This window comes from Drosophila erecta, unplaced genomic scaffold (assembly GCF_003286155.1).
Source record: "Drosophila erecta strain 14021-0224.00,06,07 unplaced genomic scaffold, DereRS2 tig00000021-arrow-pilon, whole genome shotgun sequence".
NCBI classification, from domain to species: domain Eukaryota; kingdom Metazoa; phylum Arthropoda; class Insecta; order Diptera; family Drosophilidae; genus Drosophila; species Drosophila erecta.
The window spans coordinates 13,110,472-13,127,432 of NW_020825198.1; the positions used below are offsets into that span (position 1 = coordinate 13,110,472).

The following is a 16,961-nucleotide window of genomic DNA, read 5'->3' on the forward strand; positions in this document are numbered from 1 at the left end:
ACAGCGTCTTCGATTTCAATTAACGAATCATGTGAAGCTTGCGAATCAGGAAGCTCACTACTGATAAGTGAACACACAAATTACGTTTAATTTCATTTCAATTACACAGCACACAAAATCAATTTTAAAAATAAACATGAATATCCCGCCATATTTAAGATTCCTTTTTCGATTTTAAGACAGCAGGAGGAATGATTTGCCATTAACCAAATATTTTATCCGATTCAAATCAAAGGAAACTGTATGTAGTTAAGCATAAAATTTATTTGGTTCCATTCTTTCGCTTCCGTTCAACAAAAGCAACGCGACTGACTTTCCGCCTCTCAGCTTATTTAAAATATTGATGTATATATATCTTGTATATATTGAATTCATTTAGCTTAAGTGTATACATATTCTTTAGGTTGAGTTATTTAAATAATTGAAACGGTAGTTAGTTTGTGGTGTCTTTCTTCCGATAGAGTTAACTTCGAGTACTTGCCCTTAAACCTGCAGCTGGTCTCATTAAGTTGTGATTTCATCGAAAAACTTGCATCTTTCCTCGTTAACATTTCACTTTTCTCCTCTTACTCGCTACGCATTACGATTTAGTTGTAAGATAATTAAAGCATTTAATTGTCATCTTATTCGAGTCTACATTCCGCATTCTTCACCTCACTTTGACTCCGTCTGAGATTCAGTTGGTTCGCTGAAGCCACAGAATCTCCACTTCTCCTTTTCCGGCTTGAAGAGATTTGTGTACTTTCCGAGTATATTGGCTAGATCATCATGGTTACTGGGGGCAGCTTTGTTGCGCAGCATTTCGCTTAAGTAACTGGCTATGTTGGCGATATCAACGCCATGGGGATGCAGCACCAGATAGGCTGAGGCAAGAGCAATTATCTTGGCCTCTGACAAAACTAGGGACTTGAACGTCACCTATAAGAAAGAATACGGATTAGAAATAAACAAGGGAGTATCTGAAATACGTATATACATGTTATAATGAGTGTAAACTGCAAAATTAACTTATTGCGTATTCGGTTATCGTATATATTTCTACATACAAATTTCTCATTGCTAACCTCTTCTGCAGCCAGTGTTGGGGTTTGCTCCTTGCTGCTTTTATTTATAGTCTCCTCATTGTTTGACTTGGAAATATTATCCATAATTGACTCATTTGCTTTGCTTTCCGCAGAATCCTTAGCGGGCTGCTGCTTTTCATCGTCCTCGATTTCGTGTATCTCCACCACACTGCTTTGGTGCTCTATGATGCGCACATCATCATCCACTTTATCGATATCAATTATTTCCGGTTCCGCCTGTGACCGGATGAACTCCGTGCCTTCCCGGCTACTCGAATCGCCACTGCTGTAGTCGAGATTTGAGGCTCCAGCGCTGTTTGCCTCTTTGTCCTTTAACTTGTCCACTGTTTCCTTGATCTTGGTCTTCAACAGAAGTTGCTTAACGCCGGCATCCTTGAGATTTCGCTCCAGCTGCTCAATGGTCTTGTTGTCCTTTTGTTCGCGTAGCTTCGTCTGCAACAGCTGGGTCTGCATGTTGCGAATGGTTTCCTGGAGTACCTTTATCTGCTTCTCCCGCTGGACGTAATCACTGCGCTCCAGCGTCATCTCATGCCGAATGGCCTCCAGTTGACAGCGCAGAGAGTCGTTCTCATCCTGATGAAGTTAAAGGAATCATTATATTTTGGGATACATTAAAAAGTATTTGAGAAATTACCTTTAAGCCATCGCTGTCGTAGCGAATTCGCTTGGCGCCGTGTCCGCGTCTATCGTAGTCACGCTCATCGTCGGAGATTTCCATTTCATCATCATCCGTGATCTGGACAGTTCGAAGTTCCTGCGTGGCATGCGAAAATAACTTTAATTAATTATACGTTGCTACTAGTTGGATAGTTTTCGTTTGGTTTCAGTACCAATGCTTACGATATTATAGATCTATAACCTAACTATAAAATTTGTGTATTTAAAGAATGCATCAAATTTGTTTCCTTTCTTACGACTCTGTTTTGGTCCGCTTACTTACCTCGCCACATTATCAAAAAGTTTTAGAATTTGTTTTGATTAATTTCTTTTTGCTATTAAAAATTAATTTTTATTTGTTGCACAAATTATGTATCACAGCAGCAATGTTTTTTAGTTCTTCTTTTTGCTATTTACCACAACCAATCGATTTGACTGAGTGCCCAACAAACCTTCATTGTTTTCTATAAAATTTAATTTCCAATAGAAACTAGAAAGTTTGTGAACACTCGGCTAAGGTTTACGTTTAGTTCAATGTTTTTAAAGCGTATCGGAAGTGTTATGCAAATGCTTAGTTAAAAATAGAGATAGTACATAAACAAATGATACTTGAAAGCCAAGAAAAGAAAGACTAAAGCATTACAGATCAAGAGCGAAAGCTGTAGGTGTAGAAAGACCTCATATATAGGCACTTATGAGTGATTATGATCAGGAAACTGCCTAAAAACCATATGTTTAACTTTGCAAAATGCGTTTGTAAGAACATAGAAATATAAAGCACTAGTCTCTAAACAGTTTCCGTTAAGATACTCTTATTCATATATCTAACTCTACGTAATTTAAATAATAATACATTTTAAGCTTGCAAATTACATTAATATTAATATGATTTTTGTTTGTTATTCACGTCACAAGTGATATGGGAATTTCGATAATTGTAAACACAAACAGCTAAAGAGAGTCTTAATGCACGGGACAAATATAAGAAATTAACAATTAATAAAAAGCAATTAGCAGCTATAGGCGTCATCAATGGAATAATACCATATGATTATATAGGACGGGTAAATGGGCGACATGCTGAATGATAACACAAAATTGCGTTAGTAAACTGGTTAGACATCTACAGCAACACCACAACAATGATAACAACATCAACATAAACGGATACAACATTATGAATCCGAGGGATACAACATCGAAATTATTGGACGATAAATGACATTTGACATTTGTATTTGTTTTTACACAATTCGCAACATCTTTGAAATTGTTCGTATTTGATTATTTGAACATTTTAGTACGTACCGTGGCTAATTTCTTCCATTGATCGATGTTTTTTCTTTGGGCTTTGGTGAAATGGTCCCAAACCTTCTTGTGACTAGCGGCATTGAACACTTTTTCAATCTGAGTGACTGAACAATAATGCAATAATATATAATAATATTAAGGGAGGACAGAGGGTATTTTTTTTGATTGTTTATCTGGATTGGTATTCAGTTTTGCTCTTCACCTTTGTCAAACTAGACTTGTTCTTTTGCGAATAAAATGAGTGAGAAATTAAAAATTAAGTTAAACTACAGGAGAAACCCTCGCATAGCAATTATTTAATTAGAGTAGTTACGATTATTTAAGGTTGATATATTAGGTACAATCTAAAGAGAATACAACAGCGTGATTACCTATCTTTACGTTTGTCCGAGTCTGAGATTATCTGAAATGCTCTACAAGGACTTCAATCCTTTACTGTACCAATTGCTTGAATTTGCGCTCTGCCTTGCGGCTTACAAACCTTTGGGCCAAATAAGACTTAAGACTTTTGTGGTGGTGTCGAGACACAGTGAAAGTGAATGAGGATCAGCCGCACAGTGAAACGAATCAGTGAAAAAGGCGACCAACTTTTTAGATAAATATGATTAATAAGAAATGATATTCCATTCTTTCAAATTTCAGGAATTTAAACTGCTTGTTAAATGAATCTGCGACATGTAGTTTTATAGTTTTACGGTTAGACATTAATATTAATTATCGAAATAATTGATAATTTAAGCGGGTTTTGAATTAATTCTAATTAGCGATAGTTAATTGGCCGTAATAATTAAGTATAACTCATTAAAAATGACAAAACTTCCTAGTAAATTGATTAATCTTTCAAATGCCAAAGCATGTGCTACGTTTTGATTTCCTATTGTATTATTTCATTACAATAATTGTCGATTGTCGCCTCATCCACTGACTTTTGCTGTGCGTCGGCCTTGGACTTGGTCTTAATCGGCTGATCTTTACCTGATCCTGCTTGGATTCACTTGGCTTGCTCCTGCAACTTTCGGCGAGCAACTTTTAAACGGTAGGTTCTTATGTGGAGTTTGGCATTTAATAATTCGATGACTAGATTTGCTAAATAGTGTGTAGGATGGGTATGGTGTGTTTTGAGTGTAGGTGTGTATGGAAGTGTAGTACGCTGGTAGATTGTTCAGATATACAGACGCTAAAAGGCTAACCCGGGCGCAACGAAAACAGAAAATAGGATTTCAAAGTGGGAGCGGCGCCTAGTTTCCCGTCTAGACTAAAGCTAAGAAAGCTGATCTTCCGGCTAAAGGGCCGGAATACTTACATTGCGTGGACATGGTACCCATTTGGTTGCGATAGCTGTCTCTGGCCTTCTTCAGATCCTCCTCCAGTTGCAGTTTGTCGGCATGGAGTCTTCGTACATGGGCATGTGTGCTCTGGATCATTGAATAGAAGACATTGGCATTCCGCTTAGTGCAATCTCCCCGCTCCAACCACACGGTAATCGTTTGAATAGCCTTCACAAAAGTCTCGTTGGTGCGAAGGTGCTCCGCCACAGACGTTGCCTCGTGATCCGTGTAGTGCGGTATTGGCGGTGGCGACTGCGATCGCATCCTGTCCATCGACATGCGCTCACGATGACGCTGTTCCCTCTGGTGCTGCCTCTGCCGACATTCGTAATCATATTGATCATCCCGTGCCTGTGCATAGTCCACATGCAGGCGTCCAAAGTTAGGTGGTTCATTTAGCGCTGAAATGCGCAATCTATAGCCGGATAGGTAGATTGCCCTGTCTATTGCACCCTCCTGACGGTAGCGAATATGGCAAAAGTTCTTCTTGGACATGCGCAACGTGGTGATCTCGCCGCACGACTCAAAGATCTCCCGGATCACTTCTTCGGTTATGTTTTCCGGCAGTCCACCCACAAACACTGTCCGGCAGCCTGGTGGCCGTTCCCTTATTGTGGGAGGAGGGGCATTCGGATTAGGTGGAAACAGGATGCAGTTCTTGGTCTTGATCACCTCCTTGAGGCCAGCTGGTGTTACGCCATCTAAGGGATTTGTTTCATTATAATGGAGTTCTAGGTGTGGTGTTGGTTTCATTACCCGCATTAAGGGTGGCTTCTAGTCCAGCTCCTGCTTCTGAAGTCATTCCTGCTGCTGCTGCCGCTGCATAATGCATCTGTTGCATTTGCTGCATCGCCGCGGCCATCATGGCCGTAGGATCCATTAACATTTGAGCATTGGCGGTGCTGTTTGCTGAAGCTGCCGGCGTGGATCCCCCTCCAGCCGAGGATGGATTTCCGGGGGCAAGAGTGCCACCCGCTTGGGTGGTCGGAAAATACAGGTATCCAGGTGGCGTGTGCACCAAGCCATTTAGGTATAATTGCGTTGAATCGGGCAGAGTAAGCGAGGAGGATGAGGCCTGCAACTTCGGTTCCTTGTGCACTGTCGAGGAGGTCACATCCGCAGAGTGTTCGTTCTCATTCTCCAGATCCATGGGCGCACTGCCCTGTGTCTGCTGCTGTGCTTTTGCCATCTTATTCTGGACCTGTTTGGGTGGCGAAGAGGGAGTTCCCACGACCGATGTGCTCGAGGCCGCCGTGGAAATTGCAGCTGCCAATTGGTTGAGGAAATTCGGGTGATTTGGCAAACTGACGCCGTTCGGCATGGTCCCAAAGAGCGGTACTGCAAATAAACAAAATTTCCTTTAAAACGAGATAAAAATTTAAGCGAAGCCGGTAGCAAAACAAAATAAACAATCAGCTGAGCACCTCAATTTTCGATAGACAAAAAAGAGGGATAAAAGCTGGGGGTGGCAGGTGCCCAAAATGGCGTAAGTCCCCCGTTGATAAAAGTCGAATTTACCGCAAATACTATTGTGTTTCAATTTCCCAGACCTTTTTGTTTGTTCCATTTGCATTGCTACACATTTTGTGGACTTCTTTAACTCATTATCTTATCACTTACGCATATTAACGCCCCAGTAATTGTACGACAGGTAGTGTAAAAAAAAACTAATTATATTTGGAGATGAGCAGCTGCTCAAATTGGTCACCCTAGGAATATATCGATATCCGATAATTTCGGCGTTGCCATACTTTGCACTATGAATCATCAGCTGTCGTCAGTTTTCTAGAAAAACAAAACGTAGTTGTGTGAAATTCGTGCAAATTTTTGTGCATTCAAAAGTTGGAAAAAATAAAGAGACATGTCGGTTAATACGGCTCACGCCAATAATGGCGTGCTCATCCATGCTGGAGAGTAGTAAGTTGCCGGAAACTCCTTAAATTGCCACTGAAAATGCCGGATATCCTGACGTCATAAATGTAAACACTGACGTGTGGCTGGCGATTAAAAAGGAAATCAGGCTATATTCCAGCGATAAGATAGAAATCCGGCTATAACCTATTTCTCATTTTACTTTCAGCATACTGCTCCACAGCGACAGTGTCTCCATGGAGTTCTCCGGCCAGGACAATCCCATTTTCAAGGGATCCAAAGGGGGCAGGATTTACCTCACCTCCCACCGGATGATCTTCAATAGCAAGAAGTCCTCGGATTCGATGCAGTCCTTCAGTGCCCCGTTTATTGCTCTTTCGGATGTGGAAATCGAACAGCCCGTATTTGGGGCCAACTACATCAAGGGAAAGGTGCGCGCTCAGCCAAATGGAAACTACGTGGGCGAGGTCAAGTTCAAGCTCCATTTCAAGGCAGGCGGTGCAATTGAGTAAGTGCACTGTAGACCTAAATAAAAACTAATTAGACGGACCTCGATGGTCTAAAAAATGCATAGATTCCAGAGGATATATAAGATATATAATGTTTCAATGATAACTTGATTGATAAGTATATTTGTTATAGGTATGGTCAAGCTCTGCTGCGCTCCGCCAAGACGGCGATGAACAACTACCACCGCGGTGGCTTAGCTGGTGATGATCCGCCACCCTATCAGCCGGCTGGAGCCTGGAATGAGGCGCCACCACCGGCTTATCAGCCACCACCTGGCTACTATGGCTGGCTGCCGCATCATGATGCATTCAGTGGCCCTGCGCCAAATACGGTCTTTATGAGCGACAATCCGCCGCCCTATCCGGGTATTGGTAAGTTCAACATGCGTGCACTCTATCCAATCAATACTCGGCTTTTGTTCTGGCACTGCTACGCGAATTGGCAACCCGGCTTACCCACGAAATTCACGCTACGCACTGGCTTCGTTTAACCCAATGGGGCACTCCCCTCTTTCTCGTCTTAGCACCACCTGCGCACCAACCAGCACCGCAACAACCGCAGGCACCGTCGCCGAATGAACCCAATTGGTATGGTTTTTCAGCACCGCCGCCGCAGCAGCAGCAACAGCAGCCGGGCTACGGGCCACAAGGATGGGCCGGTGGCTATGTCCAGCCTCCGCCGTACGCCTCATGTGCGCCGAATTGTCCTCCACAACCGCCTTACGCCACTCCGGCGCAGACGTACAATGGTCCACAGCCATATGGCGGATACGGCAATGTTCCCGGCGGATTTAACACCCCCGGATTTCAGCAACCAAATGGCTATCCAGGTGGACCGCCGCCTCCCGGACAACAAGCAGCAGGAGCAGCCGGAGGAGCCGCCGCATCTGGAGCCAGCTTTATGGGCTTCAGCCTGCCCCCTGGAAGTGAGTAGATATCGTCAACCCAGTAGTTGAACTCCCCCTCACTTAACATTCCCTTCCCACAATGCACTTTTCTAAATTGGTTTTATTTTAGCAGAAGAGAAAATAACATAAGCAAAGCGACAAGAAAATTATATCTTAAAAGAAAAAACATCTTTTAGCAAGTCGAAACATCTAAAGATCTAATACGTTATCAAGAATTTCAAATGAATATGAAAAACCTTCTGCTTTAGGACGCGTAAAGAAATCAAGAAAAATCTTAGATGCAAGAAATTAATATATATCCTCAGTACGTTCTGTTTGTTTCCCTGGTTTACAAAATTATTAAATGTGTTTGGAAGTTAAAATAATAAATGTTTTGCTACGCATAATATATTTTACGGTGTAAGCTTCCTCTTTTAGTACTGTTTATGTTTGAATTCTTTTCCCATTTGAATTTTCTGATCAGGTCTCTCACCTATTATACAACTAACGTTTATACCCCTACTGAACAAAACAAAATTATTTTCTGGATCTAAAAGAAAGCATTTATCTTTTGACCTATTTTACAGTGTAATTAAAAGCAAGCTACTGTACCTCAAATAGACATCCCGACAAGTAAGATTTATTGTTTCAATGTAACCCCAAGCAAATACTAACAAAAGCCGAGTCTTAAGTAGTTTAGTATACCCCTTTTGGTTTAGTGACTTTTTTAATGGTTTCTTCTTTAACTTTTTCTTTACCACCCACAAAATGCGAACCAATAGTAGCAAGATTTGGCAGCACGCATCATTATTTCTATCCAATTCAAAGACCTATGTGTGTTGTGCTGGTTCCAGCGCTGATACCGTAAACATAAATTGTAAGAGGTGAATCGTCGTAATGGTGTAAATTTGATGCTGTACATATGGAGCTCGAGCATATATACTAGCCAAATGTGTACTACTTTATATTGTTTTCTATTTTAACAGATTCCAAAGAGGCAGAAGCTGCAGCAAGTGCATATAACACACCTTACAACCAAGGCGGACCCAGTGGATCAGGCAACAATGATTTACCACCATCTTATAATGTAAGTAGTGCAGAAGTTTTTATTTAGAAATAACTTATTTTTTCTGTTTATATCTCTAGAACTTGCCACCCAGTTATGATGACGCATCGAAAAAAAATCACTAAAAGAAGCTGCAATTATATTCCGTTGGGGATACTCGATAAGGAACTAATCTATACGAAATTATTGTTGTATTCGGGCATTTAACAAGTGCTTGGTATATTTTTGCTTACTAAACTTACCTTTCATAAGCAGCATATTGCAGCATATGCTTTAATTTCTGGTCACAAAATTAGAATTCCGCTCTTTCGGCATGATAAATTGTATTATTTTATATATGAACATAAAATTAATCAACTTGTTATGTGAGAAGAACAGTACTATTTTATCCGTTATAATATAAAAAGAATTTATTATATAAATTTATCAAACTTCAGTTTCAGGCCTTAATGTGCAGCTTGAAATTTCAGGAAATGTATTAGGAATCCGACAGAATTCTTTGGGCTCCTCGATATCAGAACTGTCCTCTGATGGTTTAAAAAAAAAATTCATCACCGAAATCATCGAATGCAGGACGCTTTTTAATATGAATGATAAGGCCAATAATGGCTTCTATGACCAACTCCTCCAGCAATGGTACACGTTCAAGGAGTCCTATATCTCTAGCGTTCTGCAAGCTGCAGTGGAGTGTCTTCAGTGTACTTATTCCTTTTATGGCTTCGACTTCCCTGGTGGTCAAGCGGCCTCTCATCATCTCTCTCTCATCAGTCAGGCGATGGAAGTTTTTGATTCGAATCCACACCCTAGTACTGTCAATGTTTTTATAGAAGCCAGTCCAGCGGTTTAATCGCTTGTTAGGATGTAGCTATTGTAGATGATAACCTCCTGCAACTTGGTGGATGCACCGGCACCGAACCCACGAAAGAGACCCGCAAGGGAGCCACTCAGATGTGGTCCTCGTATGGTAAGGTATCTGATTTCCTGAAGTTCCAACAGCGAAGCCAGCACATTCATATCGATGGGCTCATGACATGGTAGATACACAACGAATCGCTGGGGCTGCCACTCCATTTGGAACTGTACGCCTTCCTGTCTCAACTGGATAATCATTTTTCTGTGGCACTTCTTGAAGATTTCAACCACTGGCATCCAGTAGTTATAGTCAAGGTACGTAGATTACCCATTTTGGTTAGTAGTCCGATGGACTGGTGATCGCAAAATCCACATTTCAGTGCCTTAAGCGAGTTCATCGAAGCTAATTCCAACACCTCCTCCAAATTAAGACTCGCGGCCTGGAGGTGTAAAGTCGAAAGGATGCCCGGCTTGTGGTGACCAACCATATTGAAATGCTTTAGTTTTGGAAATGCGGCCGCCAATTGTTCGTACAAGGTGTCATGTTCCTCTCTTATATTGATCCAATACGGTTCTATGTTGCCCAAAGAACCCTGAATATCACTTTTAAGGATGTTTAATGATCTTAAATCCAGAAAATGTTCACACTTCTTGACCACATTGGGCGCAGAAGTAGCCTCCTCAATTGGTTTGCTTATGTTGCAATTTAATTATAATTTTAAACGAAAAAATATGTAAATTGTATAAAATGTACTTAGAAATAGCGAATTGATGTATTTTTCAAGGCTGCGGAATTTGCTGAAATATTAGGAATTATTGTGATGTTAAAATTTATTTGGCTATAAATTGTCCTCTTTGGATTTAGGGCCATCTCGAATTCGGTCATGCTGCCAAAAAAGCAGAAGCTGTTCATTGAAAAGTAGACTCCAATTCCAGTTAGCCGACTAAACAACAACAGGCTGACTTGGTCACTTGTAGAAAATCAATCATACGCCACATGCGCAGTGGCGGGCGTGGTGAGAAATGTGCCAGGACTTGACAGGCAAGGAATGGCCAGCAGATGCCTCTGGAAAAGCGGTTGAAATAAGCCCAGTAAATAGTGAATGTGCTAGAGCTGAATTCAATTTAGAGGCGTAACCAGCAAATCAGATGGTAGTTGGTCACATAAAAATGCCGAGTGGCTAATTGCGCAGCCACTTGTGTCTGTTTTTTGTTTATCGATTTGTGTATAACGACGAACTTGCACCCTATATGTAAGTGCCGCTGGCAAAACAACAGAGCAGCCCTCACGCCCACTTAGTGGCCAAACTGGAAAATAATGCCAAGGTCCAAGACCACAGGCAGTAATTAAACAGGATTTGCCAACGGAAATCGTCGCGTAAACAGGATTACAATAGCATGGATGCTGGTGGCCAGGAAACCACCTATGAGCCGCTGGACGGACGTGGTTCCGGGCGCTCGAGGAGCAGTCATTCCACAACCGGTTCGGGACTGAGACGTCCAGGCAGCATGGACAGCCCGGAGTTCGACACCCGTGCACCCAAGGATCAGAGGCACTCCGTCTACCTGGCTCTACTGGCAGCGGGCATTGGCTTTGTATTGCCCTACAATAGGTGAGCAGTTCAGGAACTATTATTCTATATACTATATATTCCTAAAATACAAGATATACTATATTGTTTAATACTTGATAACTTATGCGGGTCTCTTATGCGTTGCAGCTTCATTATTGCGGCGGACTACTGGCAGGCGCGATTCCCGGGTCGCCCGGTGGCCCTGGACATGTCGATGACGTACATCTTCGTGGCCTTCGGCACCGTGCTGATGAACAACATAGTGCTGTCGGTGGCGCCGTTCCAGTCGCGGGTGCTCTTCGGCTACATGATATCCTTCACCACCCTGATCTTCGTCGCGGTGTGCGAGGTGGCCTGGCACATGTTCGCCACCAATACCGCCTACCTGGTGAATATGTCAGCGGTTGCCCTGACCGCCGTCGGCTGCACTGTGCAGCAGTCCAGCTTCTATGGATTCGCCTCCATGCTGCCCAAGCAGTACACCCAGGCGGTGATGGCCGGCGAGAGTATCGCCGGCTTCCTGGTGTCTTCCAATCGAGTCGTTACCAAATTGCTGATCAACAACGATCGCGTGTCCACGGTGATCTTCTTTCTGACCTCAACGCTCTACATCCTCTTCAGCTACCTGTTGCACGTGGCCACCATCAACTCGCCGTTTGTGCGGTTCCATGTGGAGGCCTGCTCCAAGATCGTCTTGCGGCCGGATGAGGTGAGTGTGCCATCAAAAGTGTGCTTTTCCGCAATGATAACAGTTCGCTCTAATGCACAACACAGATGGAGTCGAATAGTATTATATGATCTTTAGTGTCTATATATGGTACCACCAATTTTTGGGCCTTAGTGTTTCAAGAGCACGAAGTTCCAAGTCGTTGGATCTTTGAAACATTTCGCCAGGTGCCTGCTCATCAGATTCCAATTAAAATACGAATTTCCTTGTGCAATTCAGCAGGAGATTGACGGAGTTCCAAGTAGTACTCGCTATGGGGTGCTCTCGATGGACGGAACCCACACCACGACCACAACGGTGGGACCGCCGGGCACTGGAAATACCCTTAGCTTTAGCAATCCCGTCTACGAGTTATCCAATCCGACAGCCGGCGAGAGCAGCATTGAAGCCCTCGGACAGCTGCCCGAGCTTCCGGCCACGCCCCCAGCTCAGGAGCCCACAACGCCCACGACGGTGGCCTTCAAGGTATAATTTTAGTGTTAAAATTAACATTAAATGAACTAAAAGCGATATTCTAGGTGGAGCACGTTATCACCCCACGTCGTTGCCGGCCCAGCAAGTTGGGTGACATCCGCGAGGGTTTCGTGACCCGATGGCGTGTGGCCCAGGTGATCTACCCGCACATGGTGTGCATCGCATTGGCTTACTGCGTGACCCTCTCGCTGTATCCGGGCATCGAGGTTGAAGTGCAATCCTGTGCCCTTCGCTCCTGGATGCCCGTGCTGCTGATGTTCTGCTTCAACACGTCGGACGTGGTGGGCAAGATCCTGGCCGCCAGTCCCTACCCATGGTCGCGCCGTCAATTGATCCTGCTGTCGGGCCTAAGGATTGTGCTGGTGCCGCTCCTGCTCCTCTGCTGTGCTCCCCGCCAGCGTCCCGTGATCTCCGGCGAGACGGCGCCCTTTGTCTTCACCATTGCCTTGGGCATCACGAATGGATTGGCAGGCAGCCTGCCCATGATGTTGGCCCCGGCAAAGGTACCGGGAACCCTGAAGGAGGTCACTGGCAACATAATGACCTTGTCGTATAATGTGGGTCTAACTGTGGGTTCTCTGATTGGATACGTTTTCGAGAGCATGCTGGGACCGCAGCTGGTGAATCCATGTCCCACATATCCCTACGTGCCCGCCTCGATGCTGGAACAGTTCCATGGTCACGGGCATGGCCACGGGCATCTACCGCATCCTCTGCCGCTGACCAGCACCAGTACGATGAGTCCACCAACCACTGGGGCCACCACGCTGGCGCCGCTTCTGCTCAACACCACGCTGGCTACCCTTAGCAGCTCCAGTTCCACCACCACCACCGCCAGTCCGGCACTGGCCACCGTCATCACCACCACGGCTCTGGCGCTCTACAGCACGGTGGCCAGCGGAAGTGCCGAGCTGATCAACGCCACCATATCATCGATCCTCTCCACGGTCAGCAGTTCGGTGGGCGATATCAGCGACGAGATGACCACGGATCCCCAGACGCCGGACGCACTGCTCGAAAATATCTAAGCGATTTTTGAAGCTATTAGGACTTGGAAAGTGCCCATGCGACATTCCACACAGCCATATCCACATTTACATGATTCCGTTTACTTCAATTGCAAATCTCGATATTAGAATAGATTGCTCGAAGAGTTTTAGGTTTATGAACTTCACTGTTCGCCTTTTCATGTCTGCGAACAATTATTTTCACTAGCGACTAGACTAGTAATATGTTTTCGCCGGAGAATGGTTATTGGGCTAGTTAATGTATAAAACACGCCAAGTCTTAACAATTCCGTTTAAATCCAATACATTTAAATAAAGTAATGATGATCAATTTTCCAGCGCGTCGATGTGGCTGATGAAATACGTAAAATGGCATAGTTTCCGAATATATTTAAACATACATTTAAAGCTCAAGAATTAAACATGTGAACGATGATTCCAATTAATAGCAAGCGCAAATTCTAACTATAGGCGATACTACTCCTGTGTACTAATTACTATATATCTATAACTATAAACTGTATAGGGTACTTGTGATTTCGATTTGATTTCAGCTGTTAGGTCTAGGCCCAAATATTAATCTCCGAATATATACTCAAAATAAGTGCTATGGATTTCAAATTGCAACCTGTTGACTTAGATTATATGCTTAGTGTGAGTGGATATGCGGGCGAATAATTGAAAAATGCCTGTCTATTTTTGTAAGAGTGAGAATTGATAGTTGCATATGCTGAAAGTCATAATAAATTTACAAAATGAAACCACGTCAGTGGGGGAGTAATATATAATATTATAATTTCTTGGTAATGAGTATGTGACTTAAATGAATGCCGGATACAATAAGTGTTGTAAGCATTATAAGCCATCAAGTGCAAAAGCTGGTCTAAACATAATTTGTTGCTCTAACTTTTATTGATTTGGCTGTATTAATAGGAAGGTAATGAAACCTCTGTGTACCATTTAGAACAAATTATAAAAAAGAAACATTAAATAAATGTTAACATAGACATATTTAAATATATTTCTTATTTGTTCTATTCAACAAACTCGGCTAAAATTTGTATTGATATACAGATTAAAATCGTTGGTAAAAATCCGTTTCATTAATATTTAATCAGAAGGATGGCTCCATGATTATTTTCAAATGCTGTACAATAAAAATTGTTTTAAAACCCTTGTGGATTTTATTTGAAAGGATATAATATTTGGCGCCATCCTGCGAAATATTTTGCAACTCCTCAAAAAAATATCCTTTTTATAGGACTGATTGTTTTTATGGTTCTTTTTTACGATAAACGATGAGGCTATAAATAAAAATTCCGGTAGAGGGACATTGGTATAGTTCTTTTTATTTTGTACTCTTCATGTAAGATATAAAAAGGTATCACAAAAGGATTTATGCGATAAAGTTACGTTTTTATAAATAAAAGGTGCAGTGGCTAACAAAAGATATTTCAGCTTATATAGGGGCTTTAATTAGTCGCCATCGGATTCATCACTACTTTAATAGCTACCATCATGCCGCCTCAATTCCATGAACTCACTATTATAACAGGACAACTAAAAAAATGAATTAATAAATCAAACAATATGATTCGGCAACCAAAACCTCACCTGGTTGAATCTTTTGAAATCAGACCAAATTCCCCGTAGTTTGAAAGGCGGGTGCTCGTAAGGATTGCGATACAGCTTAATATAATTAAGTATTCCGTTGACAAAATCCTTTCTAAGAAAATCGTAGAACCGATAGAGAGATATTGATCTCATTTTTTTGCACTTTTTTAGAAATGAATAAATGAAGTTGCTTTCATTTTCCGCTGCGTAATGGGTTGATGTAATTTCCAGGACTTCGAGATTTTCCAATTGAATTAGCAGAAAGATGAACTGCTTCTTGGCCAGTCCGAGTCGTAAGTGTTTCAGCCTACTTAGTTTTGTTACCTCATCGAGCTCTAACAATTCCAGATCAGAATTGTCCAGAAATAAGCCCTGCAGATTTTCCAAAACGTTCAATTCCTTGAGAAGCTCCCATAAGGATACGCCAAGAGGATTTTCTATCTGTAAGTCTGTGAGATTTCTGAGCTGAGATATATATTCGATGTCTTTCATATGGCTAACAACGCATTCGAGAGATTGCAAATCCTTGAACAGGGACACCAACCTGAGGTCCTGAGATGCAAATGCGAGTGTTCTTAACTTTTGGGGGCACTGAAAGGCTAAAGTGTTCAATAGGTTCACCCCGGCTTGTGTGCCGTAATCAACATAAATTTTCAACTCCTCTAACTTTGGCAAAGTGGCCAAGAGTTCTAAGTTCGTTGGATCCAACTGGCGGTATAATTGCGTTAAAAAATGTAGCTGAGCATCCAAGACCTCTTCATCTGCCTCAGTTGTCAATGTATGAATGTCAGTTTCATGAGTTTGGTACTTATATGAATATGCACTCACAGGCAGTCGACACTTTTGACAATAGCTTACGGCCACGTTATTTTTTATATCGTTCGGTCGCTGTTCCCAGATGGGTGAACTGCGGCACGCTCTCGAGGCGGTATCCTAAAAGCATTAGCATTTTAGGGATCAGAGTGTTTTTGAAAATGTATAAAAGTTAACTTACCGTGTACGTTCACAAGGAGCTCCCTCAGCTTAGTCTTGACCTTAAGCGATTTAATGAGGTCATCGAACCTCTCTAAGTATTCAGGCCAGTGACGTTCTGGTTCATAGATAAGCTTTACCGATTCCAGGTGCTCGTTCTCCTCAATCTGATTTATGAAAATAATCCATAACATTTTCTTTTCATTGACTGGCAAGCCAAGCATGTTGTAATGCAGGTTTGAGAAGTTAATCTCTAGGCTATTTAGGAATGTGTTTTCCATACAGAGCTCTTTATAAAGGGCAGGACTCCATTCCTTAAACTCCTTGTTGAATTCTTCACAGCAAATTGCAAAGTGTATTAGATCACTGTACTTTAATAATTTATTATTGCTATGTTTGGATAAGCAGTTCCTTTGAATCTGGCGAAATATTTCATATAAACAGTAAGAGTTCAAATAGAAAATAGGTGTTTTTCTTTCTAAAACCAAATATTCCTTCATCGTATCAAGTTGGTCACAAGCAATCAAACAGGTAATGTTCACTGACTAACAGCAAACGTAAAAAGGTTTATTTTGGGTATTCAGTTATCTTGAACGATAAAGCGTATCAAAGCAAATACAAAATACAAAGAAAAAGTATTTTATACACTCTTGATAAGACAGCACACATTATATCAATGTTATTACTCACATTACAATTATCGTGGACATAATCAATCGTTCGCCAAAATAACGATTTGTCATCATATCAAGATTGTAAAAAAAAGGGAGGACTTCCCGCAAAATGAACGCCTGCTGAATTGGTTATAGTACATTTGATAAAGGGAAATACTTTATCCGTGGCTATGAATACCGGTTAAAAGGAACTTTTTCCAAGAAGGTGGCAGCACCGTCGTCCTTGAAATTCCCGCATGATGGCGCCACTTATAGACAAAAAGGTGAAATGTACAATACTCTTGTAAGCGATATAAAAAAATAATTTATTAACTTTGACAGCCTAATATAGGAAACTATGGAACTAATTTGT

The 16,961-nt window shown here is 42.1% G+C and overlaps 3 protein-coding genes across 13 annotated transcripts; 2 read left to right on the forward strand and 1 right to left on the reverse strand.

The window, feature by feature from the left end:
- Nucleotides 1–346: 346 nt before the first annotated feature.
- LOC6545380 (ecto-NOX disulfide-thiol exchanger 2) lies at nucleotides 347–6,109 on the reverse strand. 2 transcript variants are annotated; one of them, XM_001972551.3, is made up of 7 exons: nucleotides 6,002–6,109; nucleotides 5,138–5,719; nucleotides 4,357–5,082; nucleotides 3,051–3,157; nucleotides 1,720–1,839; nucleotides 1,065–1,658; nucleotides 347–918 (listed from the first exon to the last, which is right to left on the reverse strand). In XM_001972551.3, the coding sequence occupies exons 1-7, from the start codon at nucleotides 6,003–6,005 to the stop codon at nucleotides 655–657; spliced, it is 2,397 nt and encodes a 798-aa protein (XP_001972587.3). In that variant the 5' UTR covers nucleotides 6,006–6,109; the 3' UTR covers nucleotides 347–654. The 2 variants fall into 2 exon arrangements, with proteins under 2 accessions (XP_001972587.3, XP_015013157.2); XM_015157671.2 differs by lacking the exons at nucleotides 347–918; nucleotides 1,065–1,658; nucleotides 3,051–3,157 and having other exon boundaries at nucleotides 1,822–1,839; nucleotides 6,002–6,084.
- LOC6545381 (WW domain-binding protein 2) lies at nucleotides 5,848–9,090 on the forward strand. Of its 9 annotated transcripts, none has more exons than XM_026976420.1 (6): nucleotides 5,848–5,867; nucleotides 6,462–6,761; nucleotides 6,896–7,134; nucleotides 7,287–7,688; nucleotides 8,636–8,736; nucleotides 8,796–9,090. In XM_026976420.1, the coding sequence occupies exons 1-6, from the start codon at nucleotides 5,863–5,865 to the stop codon at nucleotides 8,838–8,840; spliced, it is 1,092 nt and encodes a 363-aa protein (XP_026832221.1). In that variant the 5' UTR covers nucleotides 5,848–5,862; the 3' UTR covers nucleotides 8,841–9,090. The 9 variants fall into 9 exon arrangements, with proteins under 9 accessions (XP_026832221.1, XP_001972588.2, XP_026832222.1 ...); XM_001972552.3 differs by lacking the exon at nucleotides 5,848–5,867 and adding an exon at nucleotides 6,117–6,298; XM_026976421.1 differs by lacking the exon at nucleotides 5,848–5,867 and adding an exon at nucleotides 6,117–6,298 and having other exon boundaries at nucleotides 7,365–7,688.
- A 1,472-nt stretch (nucleotides 9,091–10,562) lies between these two features.
- LOC6545382 (equilibrative nucleoside transporter 4) lies at nucleotides 10,563–14,339 on the forward strand. Of its 2 annotated transcripts, none has more exons than XM_001972553.3 (4): nucleotides 10,563–11,180; nucleotides 11,289–11,850; nucleotides 12,088–12,333; nucleotides 12,387–14,339. In XM_001972553.3, the coding sequence occupies exons 1-4, from the start codon at nucleotides 10,966–10,968 to the stop codon at nucleotides 13,368–13,370; spliced, it is 2,007 nt and encodes a 668-aa protein (XP_001972589.1). In that variant the 5' UTR covers nucleotides 10,563–10,965; the 3' UTR covers nucleotides 13,371–14,339. The 2 variants fall into 2 exon arrangements, with proteins under 2 accessions (XP_001972589.1, XP_015013942.1); XM_015158456.2 differs by having other exon boundaries at nucleotides 12,091–12,333.
- The last annotated feature ends 2,622 nt before the right edge of the window (nucleotides 14,340–16,961 follow it).